This window comes from Phyllostomus hastatus, unplaced genomic scaffold (assembly GCF_019186645.2).
Source record: "Phyllostomus hastatus isolate PE091 unplaced genomic scaffold, TTU_PhHast_1.1 phas_scaffold_216, whole genome shotgun sequence".
Lineage (NCBI taxonomy): Eukaryota > Metazoa > Chordata > Mammalia > Chiroptera > Phyllostomidae > Phyllostomus > Phyllostomus hastatus.
In genome coordinates this window covers 1,387,295-1,410,995 of record NW_025334018.1, presented here as the reverse complement: position 1 = coordinate 1,410,995, position 23,701 = coordinate 1,387,295, and the positions used below count along the sequence as shown (strand labels likewise).

The 23,701-nt window shown below is 37.6% G+C and overlaps 1 protein-coding gene and 1 pseudogene across 1 annotated transcript in view; both read right to left on the bottom strand.

The window, feature by feature from the left end:
• Positions 1–1,502: 1,502 nt before the first annotated feature.
• Positions 1,503–3,443, bottom strand: LOC123804575 (annotated as a pseudogene).
• A 4,317-nt stretch (positions 3,444–7,760) lies between these two features.
• FMO5 (flavin containing dimethylaniline monoxygenase 5) overlaps positions 7,761–23,701 on the bottom strand; it is a 29,259-nt gene continuing 13,318 nt past the window's right edge. The window contains exons 6-9 of the mRNA XM_045816698.1: positions 18,606–18,805; positions 15,311–15,663; positions 12,048–12,120; positions 7,761–9,467 (exon numbers count right to left, since the gene is read on the bottom strand). Of these exons, the coding sequence (XP_045672654.1) occupies positions 9,122–9,467; positions 12,048–12,120; positions 15,311–15,663; positions 18,606–18,805 (972 nt within the window). The 3' untranslated portion in view covers positions 7,761–9,121. The remainder of the gene's footprint in view (positions 9,468–12,047; positions 12,121–15,310; positions 15,664–18,605; positions 18,806–23,701) is intronic.

Sequence of the window (23,701 nt, the reverse complement as noted above, 5' to 3'; positions counted from 1 at the left end):
AATATACCAGGTGCAATGAACTGTCAAAGAAGGTCACCTATTTTATATTGGGTATCAGGAAGGGATTCCTGGAAGATAAAAGATGAAGTAAATCTTGAGGGTGAAATGAACGCTAGTCCCGCTTGGCAAGTGAAGATTTTACCAAAGTGGGGTTCAGCATGAGAATGTGTATAGAAGTGTGGAAAAACATAGCACTTGGAAAATTTCAAATAGGCAGTCTGGAAGATATTTACATACTGCTATATATTAAATTACTATTGACAAAAGTAACAGGGCACAGAGCTGCCAGCCTGTTCTCTATTAATCTGTCTCTATTTTGCTCGTTAGTTCATTTTGTTCATTAGATTCCACATATGAGTGAAATCATATAGTACTTGTCTTTCTCTGACCGGCTTATTTCACTTAGCATAATGCTCTCCAGGTCCATCATGCTATTGCAGAGGTTAAGATTTCCTTCTTTTTTGTGGCCAAGTAGTATTCCTTTGTGGAACTGTACCACAGTTTTTTTTATCAACTCATCTACTGATGGACACTTGGCTATTATAAAAAACACTGCAATGAACATAGGGGTGCATATATTTTTCAAATTAGTATTTCAGATTTCTTTGGATAATCCAAAAGTGGAATCACTGGGTCATAAGGCAGTTCCATTTCTAACTTTTTGAGGTAGTTCCATACTGTTTTCCACATTGGCTGTACCACTCCATATTACCACCAATGGTGCACAAAGGTTCTCTTTTCTCCACATCCTTGCCAACACTTGTTGTTTGTTCATTTATTGATGATGGCCATTATGACAGGTGTGAGGTGATACCTCATAGTAGTGTTCTTCAAAAAAATTTTTTTGTGGTTGAGATGTTTTATTGCATCTTTGGTGACTGCTTTGGGGGAGCAGTCCCTGCACCTGGTGTAGTGCTCTGCAGAGGAGACCATCTCAGGCCTAGCCCCTGTAGCCCAGACTGGACTGAGCTCCCGGGGCCTCCTATGGAAAAATGGCACAGTACCTGTCCCTTTTAGCCTGTGATTACCAATAAAATAATCATAATAAAAATAAAAAGTCTTTGTCTGCTGTGGTGGCTCCTGGTTGGCAGGATCTGTGTATATTGTGGCTGCTTGTGAACAAATACACATGGACAACAGAAGTCCTGTGGAGAAAAAGGGATGGCATGGCCACTCTTTGAGAGTGAGAGAGGGCAAGAGGGCCAGAGAGCTCAGTCCCTGCCTGGACAAGCTTTTATTGCTTCTCTGGAGACATTAGATGGAGAGTAGTTCTCATTTACTATGCACAGGTTCACTGCGGGGATTACCTTTTACAGATAACAAAGGAAAGAATGTTGCTAATTACTTCAAAGAGAAGGATGTTGCAGGCCAAAGGGAAAAGTGGTAGAATCCATCACACTCCATACTTGGGAGGTTTAGCTCAGATTTTAGGAAGTTGCAGTAAACCCTTGCTGCCTCAATTCAGGGTGAGGGAGTTTTAGCAAAAGCAAATCTCATAGCAGTCTAGGTACGATGCAAACCTGATTCCCTACGGGAAAACCTCTCCGTGGGTGTGGTCCTGGTCCTGTGTGCCACACGCACCCCACTGGGTTTCCACGTGAGGGCTGAGCTACATTTCCATACCATGAGAAGCGGTTCTTTACAGTTCAGACGACACTTCAGGTTTTCCTATAGGAACAGAAGTATATGAAGCTGTGTAAGTACGTATGCAGAGTTTTATCTGAGCCCTAATAGTCTGTCCCACTTTCCTTGGATAGTTAATTCAGCAGATGCAAAGGGGCTGGCTTGTTCTCCTTTTGATTTCCTTCACAAGGTCTTCTCTTCGGACGTCCACCTCTTCTCTGCTAGCCACCAAATGGAACTTGATGACACTGTCCTTGAGCTCCTGCTTACCAATGATGGCCATCAGTGGGATACCTGCCTCCTTCACAGCACTGCAGCTGGTTCAGTAACTTTGGATTTTTCTTGTAAAGCAGCTCAGCCTTGATTCCAGCAGCCCACAGTCAGGAGATGAGCTTCAATCTCTCCTCCAGCAGCTTCTATGCAGATGCCACAAGCACCTGCGTTTATGTGGTTCCCACCTTTTCCTCTGAAGCCTCCAACCTCTGCTCCATGGTGGAGAAGATCTGCTCCACTCCAATGCTGAGCCCCACGTATGGAACATTGAGCCCTTTGGGGTTGAACATGCCCACCAGCCCATTAGCACCCACCAGTGGCCACACTGCCCACACCAGAGGCTCCTCCCCAGCCTTGGTTGGGGTCTATAGCAGCACTGACTCATAAATCATCCCAATATAGTAATTCAGCCCTCGAGCAAGGCTCAAGTCAAAGGAGATCTTGTCAGTGATGCCAAACATGGTCAAATACTCAAACAGCAGCTTCGGGTCTCCCAGGTCCTCTAAGGCCTCTTGTTTTGGGATAGTTTAGGGTACTGGACCAGGGATACTCCACCATGCTGCTGAACATAGTCCCTAGTGTGGTCAGCCACCTTCGGTGCAAGTCCCTTCTCTCCTACCATCTCGTTTTTTACTTCTTCCCAGGACACCTTGTCTGGCTTGTCCACTGAGGAGCAGATGGTGCAGAACTTGCTATCAGGAGCTCCACAGATTGCAAACATCCCATCTAGGATGCACTGATCATTCACATTGACCAAGAAGTCACCTATCTGAAGTGAATTCAGGATCTCACACATGATCTTCAGGCACTCTGCATCAGGGATCATGGGGTCAAATTGCCTAGCAATGTCAGAATCACACTGATAGAATTCCCAATATGATGGAAATCCCAATATCAACCACAGGCCATGGTTGGGTTATCCCGTCCGTATACTTTTGCTATGTGGTAATGTTTAATGTTGGTGAGTTTATTCATTGCCAAATATCGAGCAAAAGGAACAGTGAGGTCATAGTGAAGAGACATCAGCTCCCTACCCTGGTCCTTCAGGCCATGGCTAAGCTTAGAGTCTTCTCTGTACTTGCCAGTCAGTGTTTCCTTTAGTTCAAACACAGGCATATCAATTACTTCTGCACCATGGCACTTGAAGCAGCTGATGATTATATCAAACACCTTCTCCCCAAACTGCCATTTGCCAGGGATTGTAGTCTCTTGTGCCCTAAGGAGTTTTGAACATAAACTTCTGTCTCCTTTCATCATGGCCCAGCTGTGCCTTCGGTTGCAGTAGTTTTGCCACCTCCTCCTTGATCTCCTTGGTGCTAGCCTTTTGTTGTTTCAGTCCCCCTACAAGCTGTCCCTGAAGTCACAGTAGCTCCTCCAGCACCACACGCTCTGCCATAGTGGCTGCTAACTGGACAAGGACTGATGTCATGCTTGGTGGTGGTGGCCACAGCTTCCTAAAATATTTTTTTACTTATAAAAAAGAGAGAGGGGAAGGGAGGGAGAGAAAGGGGGGAGAGAAACATCGATGATGTGTGAGAGAAACATCAATTGGCTGCCCCTTGCACACCCCCCAAACAGGGACCTGGCCCACCACCCAGGCATGTGCCCTGACCAGGAATCAAACCAGCAACATTTCACCCTGGAGGACACCCAACCAACTGAACTATGTCCATCAGGGCTGAATTGTATAAGTTCTTTATAAATTTTAAATATTAACCCCTTATCAGATATATCAGTGAATATGTTCTCCCATTCAGTAGGTTGTCTTTTCATTTTGTTGATGGTTTCCTTTGCTGTGCAAAAATTTTTAGTTTGATGTGGTCTTGTTTATTTTTTCTTTTCTTTCCTTTGCCTGAGGAGATATATCCAAAAAATGAGATGTTTAAGATTTTACTGTTTCCTTCTAAGATTTTTATGATTTTGAGTCTAACATTTCAGTCTTTAATCCATTTTGAGTTTATTCTTGTGTATAGCATAAGAAGATGGTCTAGTTTCAATTTTTTGCACATATCTTTCCCATTTTCCCAACACCATTTATCGAATAGACTGTCTTTACCCCATTCTATCCTGTGTCAAATACTAATCGACTCTAAAGGTATGGGTTTATTTCTGGGCTCTCTATTCTATTCCATTAATCTATATGTCTGTTTTTATATTAGTACCATGTTGTTTTGATTGCTGTGGCCTTGTAGTATATTTTGATATCAGGTAGTGTGCTTCCTTCAACTTTGTTCTTCTTTCTCAAAATTGCTGTGGCTCTTTGGGATCATTTATGGTCCCATATGAATTATTGGAGTATTTGTTCTAGTTCTGTGAAATATGCCATTGGTATCTTGATAGAAATTGTGTTAAATCTATAGATTGCTTTGGGTAGTATGGATGTTTTAATGACGTTAATTCTTCCTACCCATGAACATGGTATATGTTTCCACTTATTTGTATCTTCTTAAATCTCTTTCTTCAGTGTCTTATAATTTTCTGAGTACATGTCTAGTGAAATTGAAGCAGAATTAAAAAAAAACTCCTGGACTGGATGTCTTCACAGGTGAATTTTACCAATCATTCAGAGAAGAACTAATACCTATCCTCAAACTGTTCAAAAAAATTCAAGAAGAGGGAAGATTCCCAAGCTCAATTTACCAGGCCAGCATTATCCTAATTCTAAAACTAGATAAAGACACTACAAAGAAAGAAAATTATAGGCTGATAAACCTGATGAACACAGATGCTATCATCCTCAACAAAATATTAGCAAACTGGATCCAGCAATACATAAAAAAGATCTGCCCTTATCTGCTGGCTCAGTTGGTTGGAGCATCATTCTGTACACCAAAACTCCAGTGAGAGCACATACCTAGGCTGTGAGTTCAATCCTCAGTCAGGGCATGTACATGAGGTAAACAATCGATGTTTTTCTCTCACATCTATCTCTCTCTCTCCCTCTCTCTCTCTTCCTTCTTCTCTCTCTAAAATCAATTAATATATACTCAGGTGAGGATTTTTTTTTAAAAAAGATCTTATACCATGTTCAAGTGGGATTTAGTCCAGAAAGGCATGGTTTGAATAATATCTGTAAATCAATAAATGTGATATACCACATAAGCAAAATGAAGGATAAAAACCACATGATCATACCAATAGATGCAGAAAAAGTATCAGATAAAATCCAGCATCCATTTATGATAAAAACTCTCAGCAAAGTGGGAATAGAGAACATATCTCAATGTAGTAAAGGTATATGGCAAACCCACAGCCAACATACTCAATTGGCAAAAACTACAAGTGTTTCCCTTAAGATCAGGAGCAAGACATGGATGTTCACTTTCAATATAGTACTGGAAGTTCCAGTCACAGCATCAGACAAGAAGGAATAAGACCATCCAAATTAGAAAGGAAGAAGTAAAACTGTCATTATTTGTAGGTGACACAATACTGTATATAGAGACCCCTAAGGATTCCATAAAAACACTACTAGCATTGATAAATGAATTCAGTAAAGTAGTAAGATACAAAATAAATTCCAGAAATCTGCCCTGGCTGGTGTAGCTCAGTGGATTGAACACAGGCTGTGAACCAGAGGGTCACCAGTTCAATTCCCAATCAGGGCACATGCCTGGGTTGTGGGTCAGGTCCCTAGTAGAGGGTGTGCAAGAGGCAACCACACATTGGTGCTCCTCTCCTTCTCTTTCTCCTTCCCTTCCTCTCTCTCTAAAAATAAATAAATAAAATCTTTTTAAAAATATCCAAAAATCAATTGCATTTTTATACACTAACAATGAACTATCATAAAGGGAAACTAAGAAAGCAGCCCCACTCATAATTTCTTCCAAAAGAATAAAATGACTAGGAACAAACTTAACCAAGGATGTAAAAGACCTATACTTGGAAAATTATTAGTATTTCTTTAATTTTTATTTAATGTCCTTTTTATGTTCCATGATGCCATCCAGGATACATTACATTTAGATGTCAGGTGTTCTTAGACTCCTCTAGACTATGACAGTTTCTCAGACTTATCTTAATTTTGATGATCTTGACCATTTTTAATGATTAGATATTCTATAAAATATTACTGAACTTGGGTTTACCTGATATTTTTCTCATGGTTAGCCTGGTTTATGGATTTTAAGAGGAAGACCACAAAAGTAAAGTACCCTTCTCATCACATCATATCAAGGGTGTAACTGAACAAACAGGGGTTCAGCTGCATGCCCCAAAGAAAGCCAGACTTGTGAGGCAGGTGCTAGTGCAAAAAGCAAGAGGTTTTATTAAGTTGTCACCTGTGACCTGGGAGAATGGTAGACTCCCATCTAAAGGCCATCTCCTTTTCCTGCTCAAGGCTGCTATTCTTACATGGATAGGGAGGGGAGAACTTTTTCTATTCATTCATATCTCTAGCTTTTGGCAGCACTCAGTGTAAGAACCCCCTGCTGCCATCTTAGTCAGTGGGGGAGACTCCTCAGCACTCAGGCTGACTGTCTGTGGTTACAAGGGTACATACTATCAACATGACTTCATTGTGAATGTTAATCACCCAGCTGAGGCAATATGTGTCAGATTTCTCCATTGTGAAGTTATTATCCCCTCTTTCCATACTGCTGTCTTTGGAAGGATGTCACTATGTACTTTATACTTAAAACAGAGTGTCTACATAAATTATTTGGAATTGTGTGTGGGAGATTTGTGTTCTTCCCCTCTTATTAATTTATTCAATCATTTATATCAGTATGGACTTGTGGGTATTTTTAATATTTAATGTTATAATCTAATATTAAGTAATTTATTGCTCAAATTGTTACATCTTTGACCATTGGGTCCACTTTCAGTTTGCTCCTGTGTCCCTTTGACATACTGTATCAGTTTGCTTTTGAGAATGTCCGTACTGTTTGGCACTATACAGATGTATTCTACTGTCTAATCTAATTGGAAAAAATGATATAACCTTTTAATATAATTACAAAAGCAAGATATGATAAATTGATGAATATTAGCACATATTCAGCAGTTACAAGTTTGTACCTTGAATTGTTTTGAGTTCAATTTCCTATTCATATCTTACTTTTAGCTCATTTTAGAAGTTAATCAATTATTTTTTATAACCTTGCACATTATAAGGAGAAAGAGAGTCAATGAATTTAGAGTAAAAATTTTTGTAAAGAAAACTGGGGTACTTGTTGCTGATGATTAGGAATTGTATTATGAAAGGACCATTCATGCACAAACTGATCTGCTAAAAGAGGCAAATTTATATGTTAAAAGAAATGAAAAAAAATAGCAAGTGACCCTCAATTTACTTTTGAATTAACCTGCAGATTAAAAGATACTAGGTCCATTTTATTGGTTATAAACACCCAACACCATAAAGATTAGGGAAGGAAAAAGACCTAGGAAGTAATATTGGTTGTCAATTCTTTAATTCCCAAAAGACATTTCCACAGGTAAATTAGGCCAAAGGTCAGGAAATTGTCCAAATAATTATGATTAGGAGGAAGTTGCAGTTCTCACATTTCTGGTTCTCTTATGTGCATTATTAAGAAAGATAATACTTTCTAATGTTCTTTCAGTTTTTCAAGTTTATCCTTTTACTGACTAATAGGCATCAATTCCAAAGTATATTGCACAACAGCTACTTATGAACATATACCTGGCTAGTAGATATAGTACCTTCATTCATGAAATTCAGTGTGCCTGATAGCTAACACTTAGTTAACTTCTCTGTGAGATAAGAACAGAGCAAAAACTTCTACAGATGAGAAAACAGAATCAACAGTGGCACTGGAACATAAGCCAGAATACTTGCTTTTCATTTCATTTACTTTATTTTTCAGAACTATACTGTATGATATAGAGAATTGTCATAAGCAGAATGCCCTTATATTTATTTATTTTTAAATAAATGTATTTGAGTGACATTAGTTAATAAAATCATATAGTTTCAAGTGTGTAATTCTATGATACATCATCTTTATATTGCATTGTATATCCACAAACCAAAGCAAATCTTCTTCCCTCTCCATATATTTGACCCCCTTTACCTTTTCCTTTACTACCTCCCCATCCCCTTCCCTCTGAATGCCCCTATATTTAGTTAATATCAATTCTAATTTAATACAGAAATGACCTCTTCAAATACTACTTAAACTTTGTGTGGGAAGGATTGGAGTGGAGAAAACAGGAGTAGGGGGAGACAAATCAAATCACATTTGTAGGCCACATGACAACAATAGGCAGCTACTTATATTTCATAAGGTAAAGTCTTGTTAGATTCTAACATGCAAACTAAAAGATCAGAAAAGATAGGACAACTAATTTGAAGTCTCAAGTTTTTCAACAAAGTTGAACCTTCTGACAAATGCTAGATTACCAGAATGACCCATAAGCTTAGATAATTAAAGGTAGTTTCTTCATTAAGATAATAAAGACCTTTAGCTGAGAGGAAAAGAGTCAAAATGACCAGGTATCAGATACACTAGTGAATAGCTAGTGAGACAAAATGTTTAATTATCTACATATCTTAGGTATATACAACTGTTATAAGACTATTCCTTAGGAAACATACATTTAATTACAATATTAAAAACGAATATAAGATTGAGTTTCTAACAGAAAAACAAACCCTATCAGAGGCAGAGTTACATGGAGTTACCCATTTCTTATACAGATGCTGACTTATGCTCCCCACCATAATATTTGATAACAAACATTTTATTTCAAAGATTTTATTTATTTACTTTTAGAGAAAAGGAGAGAAACATCAATGTGTGGTTGCCTCTCATGCATGCCCCCCTGTTGACCTGGCCCACAACCAGGCATGTGCTGTGACTGGGAATCGAACTGGCAACCCTTCAGGTCGAAGGTTGGCACTCAATCCACTGAACCATACTAGCCAGGGCTGATAACAACAAACACTTTATTAAGCATCTATCATGTATCAAGAACTCTGTTAAGGACATGAAAAGATGACTAAGAAAGTAACTGAGCTCACAGTCTAGGGATGGCTGAAAGGAAAACATAATGGGCCATAAGAAGGAAGACAAGTTCATATGAATGAAAAGCTGGAATTCCATTGTGGGGAAAAGAGGAAAGAGGATAGATGCTTTGGAAAGGGATATAAAAGTAGATTTCTGCACCATGGGAAACTGGGTGTTGTTCAATCTTATCAGATTCTGAAGACATCTCTAAATCCAGCTCCCCAAAGAAAACTGACGCAAGGACAATGGAACAGCTAAAAGTAAGTTATAATTACAGCAAAGAAAACAACAGCCAGCACACATCTGGCCATTGTTATTGTTGAAGTTGTGGAATTACTGCTTGCAATTGCTCTTGTCATCAGAGGCTTCCTGATACGATCTTCTGTGGTAAGGAGAGCTTTTCGAGCCCCATTCCACTTTCCTGGGCCCTGTAGACGATATTGGATTGGAGTACAGGGTCCCAATAATAACTGTAATGCCAATTTGGGGTCAGTGAAGGCCAGATACAGCAGATTGGGCTTGACGCCCACCAGATCAGCAAGCTCTTCCATGGTATCTATAAAATCTCCCTGAATGGTATGGCGTTGGCTCTCCACATACCTGAAGCAGAGAAGACAAAAGCCATGGTCTAATCACAATTTAATCAATTAATCAATCAGTGAATTAATCAGTGCTTTCTAAATGTGTGCTATTGGCTCAATATTGTTCTGGGAGCTGTGAAAAATAGGGAAGAGAGATAAGACATTGTCTCTATCCTTAAGACTTTATCATCTGCTGAAAAAGATAAGATAGATACACACATACGAAATATAGAAGAATATAAGACTTTTGGCAAATCACTTATGCTAAATAGAAATACAGAAGAGGGTAGTTAAAATAGGGCTATAACAAATCTTTGAAGGATGTGGAAATACAGATAAGCTGAGAACAAAGAGGAAAGTATTACAAGTCAAGGGGACAGCAGGGTGAAGGAATAAGGCAAGAATGAGTGAAGAATGTGAGTATGAAAGATCTGTAGGCACTACCTACAGTGGAGGAGGAATGTTGTAATAAACAAGGATGGATATAGAGAGGCAAGTATCCAGATACAGAAGAGTGATGTTAACAGAAAGAACACACAAAACTTCAGTTTGGGACCCCTAACTGATAGCAGTGGTGGTGGGTTCCACAGAGCAGGACTTCTGAGAGCCAATGTTAATTCAGAATCTTGAAAGAAGGGGGAAGGATGACATATTCCATAATAGGAAGTGACTCTCCAAATGGAGTCAGATGGAATGATTATACCAAGTGCAGATTTGAAGAGCTAAAAGGGCCTTTTAGAGGGAAATGTGGTAATAAAGATGCCTGTGTGGAAGGAGTAGGATTTAGAGAGCTAACTGGTAACTTTCTTGTTTTACTTACTACAGTAAAAATAAAAGAAAGAACAGTGGGACAGACAGGAAGAGAAAAGCCAAGTCAAATTAATTAAGATTAGATGGGCTTATTAAAAGAATCCAAAAACAAGGACAGGAAACAAAATAGAAAATAAATTTAAGGTAGAATTGGTGAAATGGAATCCCACAGGAACTGACATATTCTAAAGTTCAGAAGAGAAGGTAAGACAGGACAGAATCTGGGAGTCCTCCCTTAAGGATGTTACATTGGCTCAAGTGTTTATAGACATGTATTTATCCTACAGTACTGGATCACAAGCTGTAGTATTCATGAATTTTTCACAAAGAGATTCACTAGCACCTGCCTTGTAGGGTTTTTATGAGGAATAAATAAACTCATACATACAAACCATTTAGTGTATGTACATAGTTGACCCTCAGTAAAGGTAAATTATATCCTTAGGGACTGCTCAGTCAGAAGGCAGCCAGACAAAAATAAGTAAATAAGTAAAGGAAAGGGTAGAGTTGAACTTGGATATTTAGTACCAGAAAAACAAAGAAAGAAAGTACTCCAAGAAGGAAGAGAAAGATGAAATGTTTAAAAGTGTCAAACTGAGAGAGGAAGGAAAATGAAGTTGATCATGGATGCCCTTTAAGAACACAGTAGCAGAAATTACAATGCAGGGAGCTTAGGAGAAAAAAGGGTGAGAATTTAGAGCATATAGTGCCCAATATTTATTACAGAAGTTTGACAGTGAAAACAAGGAGAAAGTAGAGTATCTGGAAAAGGCATAAGGGTTAAATAAAAACTCTCTCCTCCAAGATAAGGAAGAGCTATGCTAATATAACCATTTAAAGAAAACCACATATTTAGGCCTGGAGTGATTGTGCCTCTGACTTTCACACAAAAGTTTAGGAACTTATCATCAACTTCTACTTTGTCCAAATAAAAATCAACCAGTGAATAAGCTCAGTTCTGAAATTCAGATTGCTGAATTATTGTATCCACCCAAGCACTAAGCAGCACCTTTCCAAATCATGAGCCACTGTGACCTACCTGAGTGTGCTGTCACATGATGACGGCCCACAAAATGGCCTCTGCAGATTTGTAAGTCTTCCTGCAGATTTAGAATTCAACCATATATACTGCTTAATTCATTGTCACTGTTCCTTTCTCTGGCAGCTCTACAAGCACTTCAAGTAAACCTTGCAAAAAGGTTTATACCTGGCCAGGCATATATATGCCTGACTTTCTCTCCATATGCTTTTTACTACTCAACTTTTCTTTTAGGTCCTACATGTATAATTTTATTTTATTTTATTTTTTTATTTTATTTTTTTTATATTTTATTCATTTTTAGATTTTATTCATTTTTATTTTTTTTTAGAGAGGGAAGGGAGGGAGGGAGGGAGAGAGAGAGAGAGAGAGAGAGAGAGAGAGAGAGAGAGAGAGAGAGAGAGAGAGAAACATCCATGTGCGGTTGCTGGGGGTCATGGCCTGCAACCCAGGTATGTGCCCTGGCTGGGAATCGAACCTGTGACACTTTGGTTCGCAGCCTGCACTCAATCCACTGAGCTACGCCAGCCAGGGCTTAATTTTAAATACTTTTCTTAAGCTTCTTCTTCTCCAGCCATATCCAAATCACTTGGTGCTATTTTTCCATTCTATTGTCAGAAACCATTATTTCCTTTTCCTTCCAAATACAATCTAAATCCTTAAACTAACATGATAAAGATAAATATGGTACAATTCTGTTCTTATTATGTAGAAAAATTTAGCACATACTTTCCTGGGAGAATTTCTCACCTTTTTTCAATTTGCTCTTGAGCCTTAGTTATTTCTATTTTCATTTCACTTTGTGAAGGTAATGCTTTGAGCCCTAAAGAGAAAAATCAAAAATTTATGTGTAAAGTTACCTCAGTAGGAACAATAATCCTATTAACAATTACTATGTTCTAAAGAATTCAAAAAAATACAGCATAGTTTTCTGTACTCAAGGAGGCTACACCTTACCTTAATCACCTTACCCTACTACTACCATAATATAATGATATTATGATATATGATAATATGATATAATACTACCATAATACTAACCTCAGTAGCTTTCTGTATTCTACTCTGTCTCTAAGAGATATTTCTCTTAACTCTGTCTTCTAACTGATACCTGCTTCCTCCTTAGCATAGTCTTTCAACTGGGAAATGAAATATGGACACAAGGAAATGATAAATGGCCTTAAAGTACATGGAAATGAAGTACAAAGTAAAAGGGCAGGGAGAACACATGTACAGTTGTACTCTTAATGACAAAGAGGCCTCATACCACAGGGAGAAGAAAGTAAAAATTAACTTTTAATCCCATTTCATGCCTAAAGTCCTATGGAAGATAAGCCTCATCTTCTAAACTTTTTTACTTGGTCAGAATGGGGGTAAGACCAAGGGCAACTCATAATACCCAATTTTTACAGTTGAACTTAAGCACTAATGAACAAACAGTTCCAATAGTAGGAATTTAACATCATGGACCTGGCCAGAGAAAGGTTGAATTAGTATTTAAGTCAACATAAACAACTCTAACCTAAGGATTAGTTTTATGCCAAGATTTATAAGCACTATGCCATGTAGATAATTTTAGCCACACCCAGCCAGAAGGTTTTACTCTAGAATATTCTAAATGGTATAATTTTAAAATGGTAACACATCATACCTAATACACGCCTTCCCTGTGCAAATACTTTAATCAAATGGTTATCTCTTTTCTCCTTAAACATTTCTGCTGATGGGGGTCTCATTACCTTCTGAAAAGATGGTTTTTAATTGGCTGCTCTAGCTGCTAGAAACATATTCCTTTTATTGACCCTAAAATCTACTTCCACGCAACTTGCTCCATTGGACTTCGCTCTGTCTTTTGAAACCAAGGAATCTAATCTTAAATGACAGGCCTTGAAACATCTGAAAATGAATATCATAATTTCTTCAAGTCTTATCATCAACAGCAGTGTACTAGTTCCTCACATAACAGGTTTTACATGCCCTGCCATGTTGGTTGCCCTTCTCTGTGCACAAGCTAGTTACTATCCTAGCATGTCTCTCTTAAAATGTGAGACTCAGAAATTCAATACTCAAGAAATAGCCTTCACGCCTTGCCATGTGTTTTCTCATTTTACCCTTGGGAATTATTACTTATATTCATATGTCAGTGAGGAAACATTGAAATGCTTCATTTGAGATTAAGCACATGTCCCTTGCAATGCTCATGAAACATATTTTGAGAGTAGACTTCTAAATTACTTATAGTACCATAACTTTTACTTCTATTTACTAGAAACATCATGGGGAAGGGGGTATGTTTCTTGCCTGGGAGAGGCAAGCAATTCATAGAAAACAACAAAGGAAAAACTTCTATAGATTAGATAGGAATACACACACACACACACACACACACACACACACATATGCACATATCCTGTGGTACAGTTCTCTCTCAATTCATTAATACTGTTCTTGTAGTGTTTCCTTGTTCAGACACATAATATACTTTTACCATATTTTTTTTTAATTTCCCATCTTCTTATCTTGCTCCCCCTCTTAGGTTACCAGTTTAAATTAAAGACCATAGCACCTGAGCCTATTCTTTTCTTGCTTTCATCTCCAACCTATATTCCATCAGCAAACCTTTTAAATTCACTAATGATAGAACTAAGGGGAATTAAGAAATGATAGAACTTTGGAAAGTTCTTTGGAAAGGTTTTTGATTTATCAACTCTAATACCATTGTTTCTGTTTTTTTCTCTGCTACCATAAAGATAGGCACTAGGGAAGAGGAAACTGTAATTCCAGCAAGAACTCTGGATAGTTTTAATTAAACATTAGTAATGATAGTATGTTTTATTATAACCACTATAGAATCAAATAATTTCTTTGTTATATTTCTCCCTGTTCTGGGATTTGAATCTACTTCATATTGGCCTAGCCAAATGGCCATCCAGACTTTTTTGTTCTCTTCCTATTTTGTTTGGATTCCTCACAATTTCAGAGGCAGCCCATTCCATCTTGAAATGGCACCAGCTGATAGAAAAAAGTTTGTTTTTAATGTTAAGCTGATATCGTGCAATCCTCAAAGTTTCACTACTTGGGCCTTGTGCAACCCTTTGAAGTGATACTGAGCAAATTAAATCCTTCTACCATGGGATATCTCTTCAGATATCTGAAGGGAACTCTCATATCTCCCCTGGATCTTATCTGCTCTAGGCTAAATCTCTCCAGCTTCTTCAGTTATACTTCAAGTGGCATATTTTCAAATCTCTTAACCACTCTTGCCTCTCCTATTAATGCACTCTAATTGCACTTTTAAAACATGCCTGTGGGTTTACTCTGACTAGAGAAGAACAACTGTAAATTCTAATTTTCTAGAATTTACAAGAATAATTGTAATTCTAATTATAATGTTATAATTTTTTGATGATGCTAGATATAATTAAGCCCTTTGAAAGACATATTCTCCTCACTCACATTAAGCCTAGTATCTCAAACCCCAAAGTTTTTATTTTTTTCTCTTGGCTAAATTCTCCTAGCCAAGACTGAAAAAGAAGATATAAAGAGGGGAAAGTGAGAATTTGAGAGGCTGAATCTTCTCATTCTGGACTAGTCTTTAACCAGATCTTAACTTTTGGCTAAAATCAAATAATCAAATCATGCCATTTCTGTTCACAAATATGTATCAGTCGTCTAAAATCTAGATGAGTAGATTCTGATCTAAAGTGCACATTGGAATCACCCAAGTAACATTTTCTCAATGATCTCAAAGTCTCCCTGACCCCAAACTTACAAAATAAATACCACCAGGCAAAGCATGCCTATTTTGGGACAATTTCCCAGGAGATTACGATATATGTCCATGGTTATAAATAACTGCTTTATATTCACTCAAAAATTGATTATTGAACACTAATTTTGTGTCAGGCACTATAACGTTTATACATACTGTGTCAGCTATTTAAAAGCAAGAACATAAATATAACTAAACATACTACCAATTAATTAAGTAGTCAACTTGCATGGTTACTTACCTTTAAATACTTGAGTGACCCAGCGTCCTTGGAGCTCTGAAATGGGCATAATGGCACCCAAGGGCTGGATCAACCCTATGATTGCAAGAGTTGGCTTTTCCAGGTTAGGAGGGAAGACCTTTTTATACAGAGATATCTTGTTTTTTACTACTTTGACAGAATCTTCGAGAAAAGGAAAAGCAAAACTATAGCCCGTGGCAAAGATAACAGCATCAATGTCATCCTCCCTGGAACCATCTTCAAATATGGCAGCTGTCTCTGTGAATTCCTTCACATTTCCTTTCACCTTCACCGAGCCAGAAATTATACGATTTGGCAGGTCATCATTGACTGTTGGATGTTGACTCAGAGCTCTGTGAGTGGTGATAAAGACCAAAAAGAAGGAAAAATGAAAGTGATCATGGGGTCATGGAGGTAGAGAGGAATCAGTAACATGTAAGTAAAATTTTACTTTGCTGGAAGTGGTTAAACAATATGCCAATGGTCTCCCTTTTGGTCTACCCATGGGATTTGGGAAAGGTTTAATGCATTTTGGCACAGATCAAGATCTCAGAGCAGAAGTTGGACACTGGATGGCATTGGAAGGAAAGATGTTGAAGTGAAGTGAAAGATGTTGGAGGGTGCATGTATAGTACTCAAGGAATAGTAGTGTTCTCAGTTATGTAATAGAGCTACAGGCAATAATTTTTATCTGTATGAAAAGAATACAGAAGTGGACTATCAGCATTCTGTTGAGTCTCATTTCTAGTTTCAAAGGCCCAGAGCTAGACTTAGAATATTATTTTTTAAACTGTAGAATGAATTACATGTGCATAGTAATTTATAGTTATAAACTGTTTTTACGTACACTAACTTATTTGAGTCCCACACAAATCCAATAAAGAAAGCAGGACAGGTGTCATTATCCAGGTTTTATAGATGAGAAAACTGAGGCGTAAAGAAGTGGCTTGCCCAAGGTCACACAGCCTAAAATTTTAAAATTTGTATCAACATAGTTTTCTATGAACTTCCTTGTGTTTCCTATAGGATAAGGATGCCAAAAAATAACGCAGGGTTTCCCGTATGTTGGACCTTTCTAAAAAGCAGTCTGTGTCCTTGGATCCTAAGTTAACAGGCTCTGAGAATCCTCAGCCCATCATGTTCAGACAGAGCTGGCCTAGCCTCAGGAACATGGTATGTTTAAATAACTATTACTGGTTTGTTGCATTTAGTTATGCTTTGACTCTAAGTGTTTACATACAGGATCTGTTCTCATTCTGACATCATGATTTCATCTTTTTCTCCAAACTTACTCCTTTTGACTAATACTACCACCATCCATCCACATAGTTGCCTAAGCCACAAAATAGTCTTACATCTGGTTACCAAGTCTTTTTCTTTTCTCCTCTAAACATCCCCAGGATAATTTTATCTATTTTCTATCTTACTGGACTATTAAAATTGTCTTTAGAGCCTCCTGCTCCATCCCCCTTTAACTATGTTCTACATAATTTTTGTAGTGGTTGTTCCAAAATTCATTTCCTATTATGTCACCCACTTGATTAAAATCTTACAATGGATCTGGACTATCTTCATTCCAAACTTTTTTTTTAGCAAAGTCTACAGAGGTTTACTTGGACCTGCCCAGTGAGCCTGGAGATGTGCTCAGTCACTCTTCCACCCTTTCCCAGATAGTCTAGTCAAACCAGACTACATGCAGGCACCAGAGCATATTTTTTGCTATTTCAAGATCTTGTACTTACAAGTAGAATGCTACTTCTTTACCCTATTTGCTTAACTATTTCCTATTATCCAATAAAGTCTCAATTTATTTTGTAATCACTGAAGTTACAGATGCTACAGTTTCCATAATTTGGGTGAAATAAATGGGTGAAAGGTGTTGGGGAACAGAGCCTCAAAATATCACCCCACTCAAAGGAAAAAATCTTTGCAGAGGAAAAACCTGGTTGATATCACCTTATCCAAGTGATTAAATTTGACAACATTAATATGGAATAAACTGCAATCATGTGGCCCCTGATGTGACCTACCAAGGCACAACATAACCTATGAGCATTTGTGCCCAAAAGGTTTAACTTGAATATAATAAAGGAAGTCCAAACATACAGACTTTTGGCAAAACAATTTAGCTTGGATTTTTTTAAAGAATTATTTCAGATTAAGAGAAATTAAAGAGACATGACAGCTAAATGAAATGGTGTAATACCTGACAATATCCTGAATTTAAAAATCAAAAAGCTATAAATATGTATTATTTGGGTAACTTGGTAAATTTGAATACATTATATAATGGTATTTTGTCAATGTTAAATTTTCTAAGTGTGATTATAGTATTATGTTTATGTAGGAGAATGCCTTTTTTCTAAGGCAATATATGCTGAATAATTTAGGGTATAGTGTCTTAGTAATTGCAAGTTACTATTAAATGGTTCAGAAAAAACATGTGTACATGTATGCAGTATATATGATATATATGTATGAATCTATCTTCAAAGAGAGGGAGAGAGAAAGCCAATATAGTGAACTATTAATAATAGGTGAATCTAAGTGAAGAATATATGGGTGCTCATTGTATTTACCATTTTGTATGTGAATATTTAAAAAATAAAAAGTTGGTAGGGGAAAAATCATTTAAAAGCTGTCCCTAGAAATGCTTTCACAGCCTCCATTTGTGGCTGTGAGGACTCCCACCTTTCATGCTCTCACGGCATGCATACATTTCTTTATCTTCTTCTATCATCTGTCTTCCCATTAGAGTAAGGCAAAATCCATTTCTCGAATCTGCCATTTACTTCCTTTTTAATATTGGGCTAATTAGTTTCTTAGTGTTAATTTTTTTGTATCTGTAAAATGGAAAGTGCCAATGTATTAAGTCCTCAGAAAGGTAAGATGTTATTATTTGTATTAGTATTGCTATTAGGTTTTTAATCTCTGTTCATGCCCAATATAATGCGTGGCTCATAAGAGGTGCTCAATGTTTGTAGGATGAATGAATGAATGAGTGAATTATGCACTGCCCACTACTACCATTTTGTTGTTGTTAGACATCATGTATTAAAAAAACCCCCAAAACTAGTACCTAAGGGAATGATCAGATGGCTAATGTGGAGGAAGATCACAGATCAAAGATTACAGACCAATAGATGTTGGGCGTCTGTGGGGCAAGACAGAAATATGATCTCAGATTCTATGGATTTTCTTAATGTGTAGAGGTAGCTCTACTGTTAGCCTATTTGAACAGTCCTTATTTTTGTGGTTTGGTTATTACTGCCCCAATCCCATCCTGAGAACATACCTGTGTTTAGGCTTTAGGCCATACATTTCATGGTTAAACCTTTGGTTCATCTTTTTTTCCAAGTATGTGTTTGTAAGTGATTGACCACAAATCTTTACCAAAAAATGTTTAAGTCGAGAAAAGAACAACACATCAAAAGGATATCCATGGTCTGCCACACGATTCAGGATCCAAGCCCCTCTCCTGGTGCTGAGGAAAACCTAGGGCATGGGAAAAGCTTGTTTGCTTTGACCATTCTCTGGTTCATAATCCTTTAAAAGTACCCCATTTTCTTCCAAGTACATTTAACTCAGTAGTCTGGCTTTTCATTGCCTGCTGAATCCTTTTCAGACACTAAGCTTACAATTAAATTGGTGTATTCACTGACAAAGAATATATCTTGCTCTAAACCACCACTGCATTTCTGTTTAATGTCATTATGCCTCCCTGAAAAGCCCACTACCCTCTTAATTCTGCAAAGCCTATTCATTTTTAAGATCCAGGTCAAATCTGCCTCGTCCATGAAGACACTGCAGATTGTTCTGGCTGACAGTTTTCTCTCCATCCTTTGAACTCTCTAGCACTTACCACCTGTTCAACTCATTTAAAATCATGGAACAACAAAGCTGAAAGCAACTGTAGATCATTTAATTCAAAACCTTCAGTTTTATTAGCAGGTGAGTGGGAGGGGGAGAAAGGGGAAAAGGTATAGAGAATAAGTAGCATAAATAGTAGGTAGAAAATAGACCGGGGGAGGTTAAGAATAGTATAGGAAATATAGAAGCCAAAGAACTTATATGTATGACCCATGGACATGAATTAAAGGGGGGGGGGGATGTGGGTGGGAGGAGGTGTGCAGGGTGGAGGGGAGTTAAGGGGGGAAAATGGGACAATTGTAATAGCATAATCAATAAAATATATTTTTAAAAACCCTCAGTCTCTTTTGCCTTTGACATTGTATTATTGCAAAAAAATTGTTATTTATCATTTATATTGATATTATTAAACTTTTTTCTTTCAACTGTGTGAAAATGTTTAATTATGCTGACACTTAAGGTCACCATCAGTGAGAATATATACGTGAAGTTAAACACTCTTATTTTCTGTCCCTCCAAATGTTTTCTTCAGGGTGGAAGGTACAGCATACAAATCTTTCAATCTTGCCAACACACATCATCATATCACTTCCATTTATTGGGATTTGTGACCTATAAGTCATTATGTTAGGTACTTTATCTGCATTTTAATCAACACAACAACCTCTTGAGGTAGGTATCATTATCCACATTTTATGGGTGAGAGGCATGGAGAAGATGCATAACTTGCCTCAAATCATATAGCTAGTAAGTGGCAAAGCTGAATTTCTAATGCCAAGTCTGTACTTAAGAAATATTTCATTGATTATTTAATTGAAAAACTGAAGACTGCTAGTACAATAACACGAAACTAGTCAGTGGTTTTATGACCTTTGCTGGCTAAAGTCCATGTTCAGAGCTGATAAAAGTTTGACTCAGTAGTCTTGCTTTTCAGTGCCTGCACAATTCTTCTCAGACACTAAGCTTCAATTAAATTCGTGTATTCACTGACCAAGAATATATCTTGTTCTTAATCACCACTGTATTTCTGTTTAATGTCATTATTCCTCCCTGAAAAGCCCTAGCAAAAGTATCACTACATTACAAAACTTCTAGAGATAGTTTTGAGTATTAAGGAATGTAAGTGCATTGATTTACAGTATTTAGTCTCAGATCTCAGTAAAAAAGTAACCTGTCTACAGTTGGGGATAATCATGCACTTCACACATGTATCATCACTGACAGTGACCTTACTTTGATGCTATCAAAATTAGGCACTTTTACACATCACAGGTAAAAGAACAATCATAGTCTTAGGAATTAAATGGTTTTGTGTGCAGTATATATAGCTTTTGTTATGTATGAGTAATCTAAATGTGCTCAGAGCCTCAATTAAAAGTTTCCTATGTATAAAACAGTGACAATAATACATATAAACACAAGGCTGTTGTGAGAAATAGTGTACAAAAATACTACATAGTAAACACTCTAAATGCTTAATGGCTATCATCACTTTTACTTCAGTTTTCCATCTATACCTTATCTTAAGAAAACATATTTACAAGTTTGGATTTGTAAGAAACAAATGTAAGGAAAATTGTTTTACAAGAAAGGGAAATTTTCTCTTCACAAGAGCAATATAGCACAAGAATTCTTATACCAAAATGTCCCAGATATACTGAAATTTATAGGTTCACTTAAAATGATTTACAAACCACCTCTCATGTATACAACTTAATATGTAAAGCAAAAAGTCAGAATCCAGCAACTGAGTTTCTTCAGCTTATTTTGCTGTCTTTGCCCAAGCTCTCTCAGTCACAGCTATCTTACCTCTACCCACTCTGGATGCTTTGTTCCTTGGCAGCATAAAATTTTTCAGTGCATGTAAGGCCCAGCTCCCTTATAACTGGACATTAGATGAGTCAATGATATTAAAAAAGGTTCATACCTTAGGTCCCCACCACAAATCTTGTACATTCTTTTTTAAAAATATATTTCATTGATTATGCTATTACAGTTGTCCCATTTTCCCCCTTCACTTCCCTCTGCCCTGAACATACCCTCCTACCCACATTCCCCCCCCTTTAGTTCATGTCCATGGGTCATACATATAAGTTCTTTGGCTTCTACATTTCTTATACTATTCTGAACCAAACCCCCCGCCCCGTCTATTTTCTACCTAGCATTTATACTACTTATTCTCTCTAACTTTTCCCCTCTCTCTCCCTCCCACTCCCCTGTTAACCCTCCATGTGATCTCCATTTCTGTGGTTCTGTTCCTGTTCTAGTTGTTTGCTTAGTTTGTTTTTGTTTTTGTTTTAGGTGTGGTTGTTAATCATTGTGAGTTTGCTGTCACGTTACTGTTTTTGTTTTTTTTAGATAAGTCCCTTTAACATTTCATAAAATAAGGGCTTGGTGATGATGAACTCCTTTAACTTGACCTTATCTGAGAAGCACTTTATCTGCCCTTCCATTCTAAATGAAGGCTTTGCTGGATAGAGTAATCTTGAATGTAGGTCCTTGCCTTTCATGACTTGGAATACTTCTTTTCAGCCCCTTCTTGCCTGTAAGGTCTCTTTTGAGAAATCAGCTGACAGTCTTATGGGAACTCCTTTGTAGGTAACTGTCTCCTTTTCTCTTGCTGCTTCTAGGATTCTCTCCTTCAATTTAATCTTGGGTAATGTAATTATAATGTGCCTTGGGATGTTCCTCCTTGGGTCCAACTTCTTTGGGACTCTGAGCTTCCTGGACTTCCTGGAAGTCTATTTCCTTTGTCAGATTGGGGAAGTTCTCCTTCATTATTTGTTCAAATAAGTTTTCAATTTGTTGCTCTTCCTCTTCTTCTGGTACCCTGTGATTCAGATATTGGGACATTTAAAGATGTCCTGGAGGTTCCTAAGCCTCTCCTCATTTTTTCAAGTTCTTGTTTCTTCGTTTTTTTCTGGTTGGATGTTTCTTTCTTCCTTTTGGTCCACACTGTTGATTTGAGTCCCAGTTTCCTTCCCATCACTAATGGTTCCCTGTACATTTTCCTTTATTTCACTTAGCATAGCCTTCATTTTTTCATCTAATTTGCAACCAAATTCAACCAGTTCTATGAGCATCCTGATTACCAGTGTTTTGAACTGTGCATCTAATAGGTTGGCTATCTCTTTGTCACTTAGTTGTATTTTTTCTGGAGCTTTGATCTCTTCTTTCATTTCCCCTTCTTTCATTTGATCACTTCCTGTACTCCTCACAACCAAAGTGCGCCCTTCTGGTGCTGATTCCAGGTGGGTGGTCTTGTGTACATTCTAACATTCTGTGAGTCTCTCCAACAAACTCTCCTGTGAGGCTGGGAGTTTCTCCCACTGCCTCCTCAACCCCTACAGGTGTTTTCAATCAGTGGTTTGAGGCTTTATTTCCCCAAGCTGGAGCCCTGGGCTGCATGACCTATCTTGCTCCCCAGTTGTTCTTCCCAATTGTTCTTTCTGGTTTATCCGCATGCTAATGTGGGACTGCTTACTCCAGCAGCTGCCACCTCACCAGCTCCACCAGCTGCTGCCTTGTTGGCCAGCTACAGCCTTGCCCACCTGCTCTCAATCTGCCGCCTTGCAGTGAGTCCTCTCCGCCCCTCCTACCAGTCTGGAAGAATGTCTCCTTTAACTCCGTGGTTGCCGGACTTCCATACAGTTCGATTTTCTCTCCGTTCTGGTTGTTTTTTATTTTTAAATTATTGTTGTCCTTCTGTTGGTTGTGGGAGGAGGCACAGTGTGTCCTCCTATGCCTCCATCTTGGCCAGAAGCCTTTGCACATTCTTTTAATCGTAATACCCACACACATTTTTTACCCTTTCTCATTTATACAGTTATTTCCTGAAAAATGCTTGTTGAATTAAACATGGAGCATCTGATATCACTTTTGTGGTGATAGATGGGGATATGACTGAGAAGAAATGTTATTAGATGGAGTTTCTGAATAAAGGCCATTTAACAAAGTTGTGGCACTTCTATTTTTAAAAAATAATTTAAAACATATTTGTAGAGAAGCACAGCATAATTAAAGTTACATGAAGAGCAACTAGACATCTAACTATTGTTGATAGTTATGATTCAATAAAGACATGAATAACAAAATATAAAAATGACATGTCTTTTTCTAGGAATTTATAATGAAGACTCTTTCCAATTCAAAATCTGTGACATGAAACAGACAAAAACCGCTCAAAGACATAGAAATTGCTTTAATGAAAATGTCATTCTATGTTACCTAACTGTATGCAAAGGCTGGTGTGAGCTGCCTACATGTGCTATAATGTGGACACATTCATACTGATAAGTATATTGTCTTTGGAAAAATTAGACTGCTTCTTTTTTTCCAGTTGGGGAGTGAAGAGGAACATTCCCCCACCATCCTATGAGTGAAAAGTTTTCAGTGACCCATTGTGCTTTCCTTCACATAAGAGAACTTCTGCTGGCCAACAAAAGATCCATACTTTTGAGTGCTACATTCTGACAAGCTCTCCCATCAATTATTTGGTCTTATTCAAAACCCAAAAAGAAT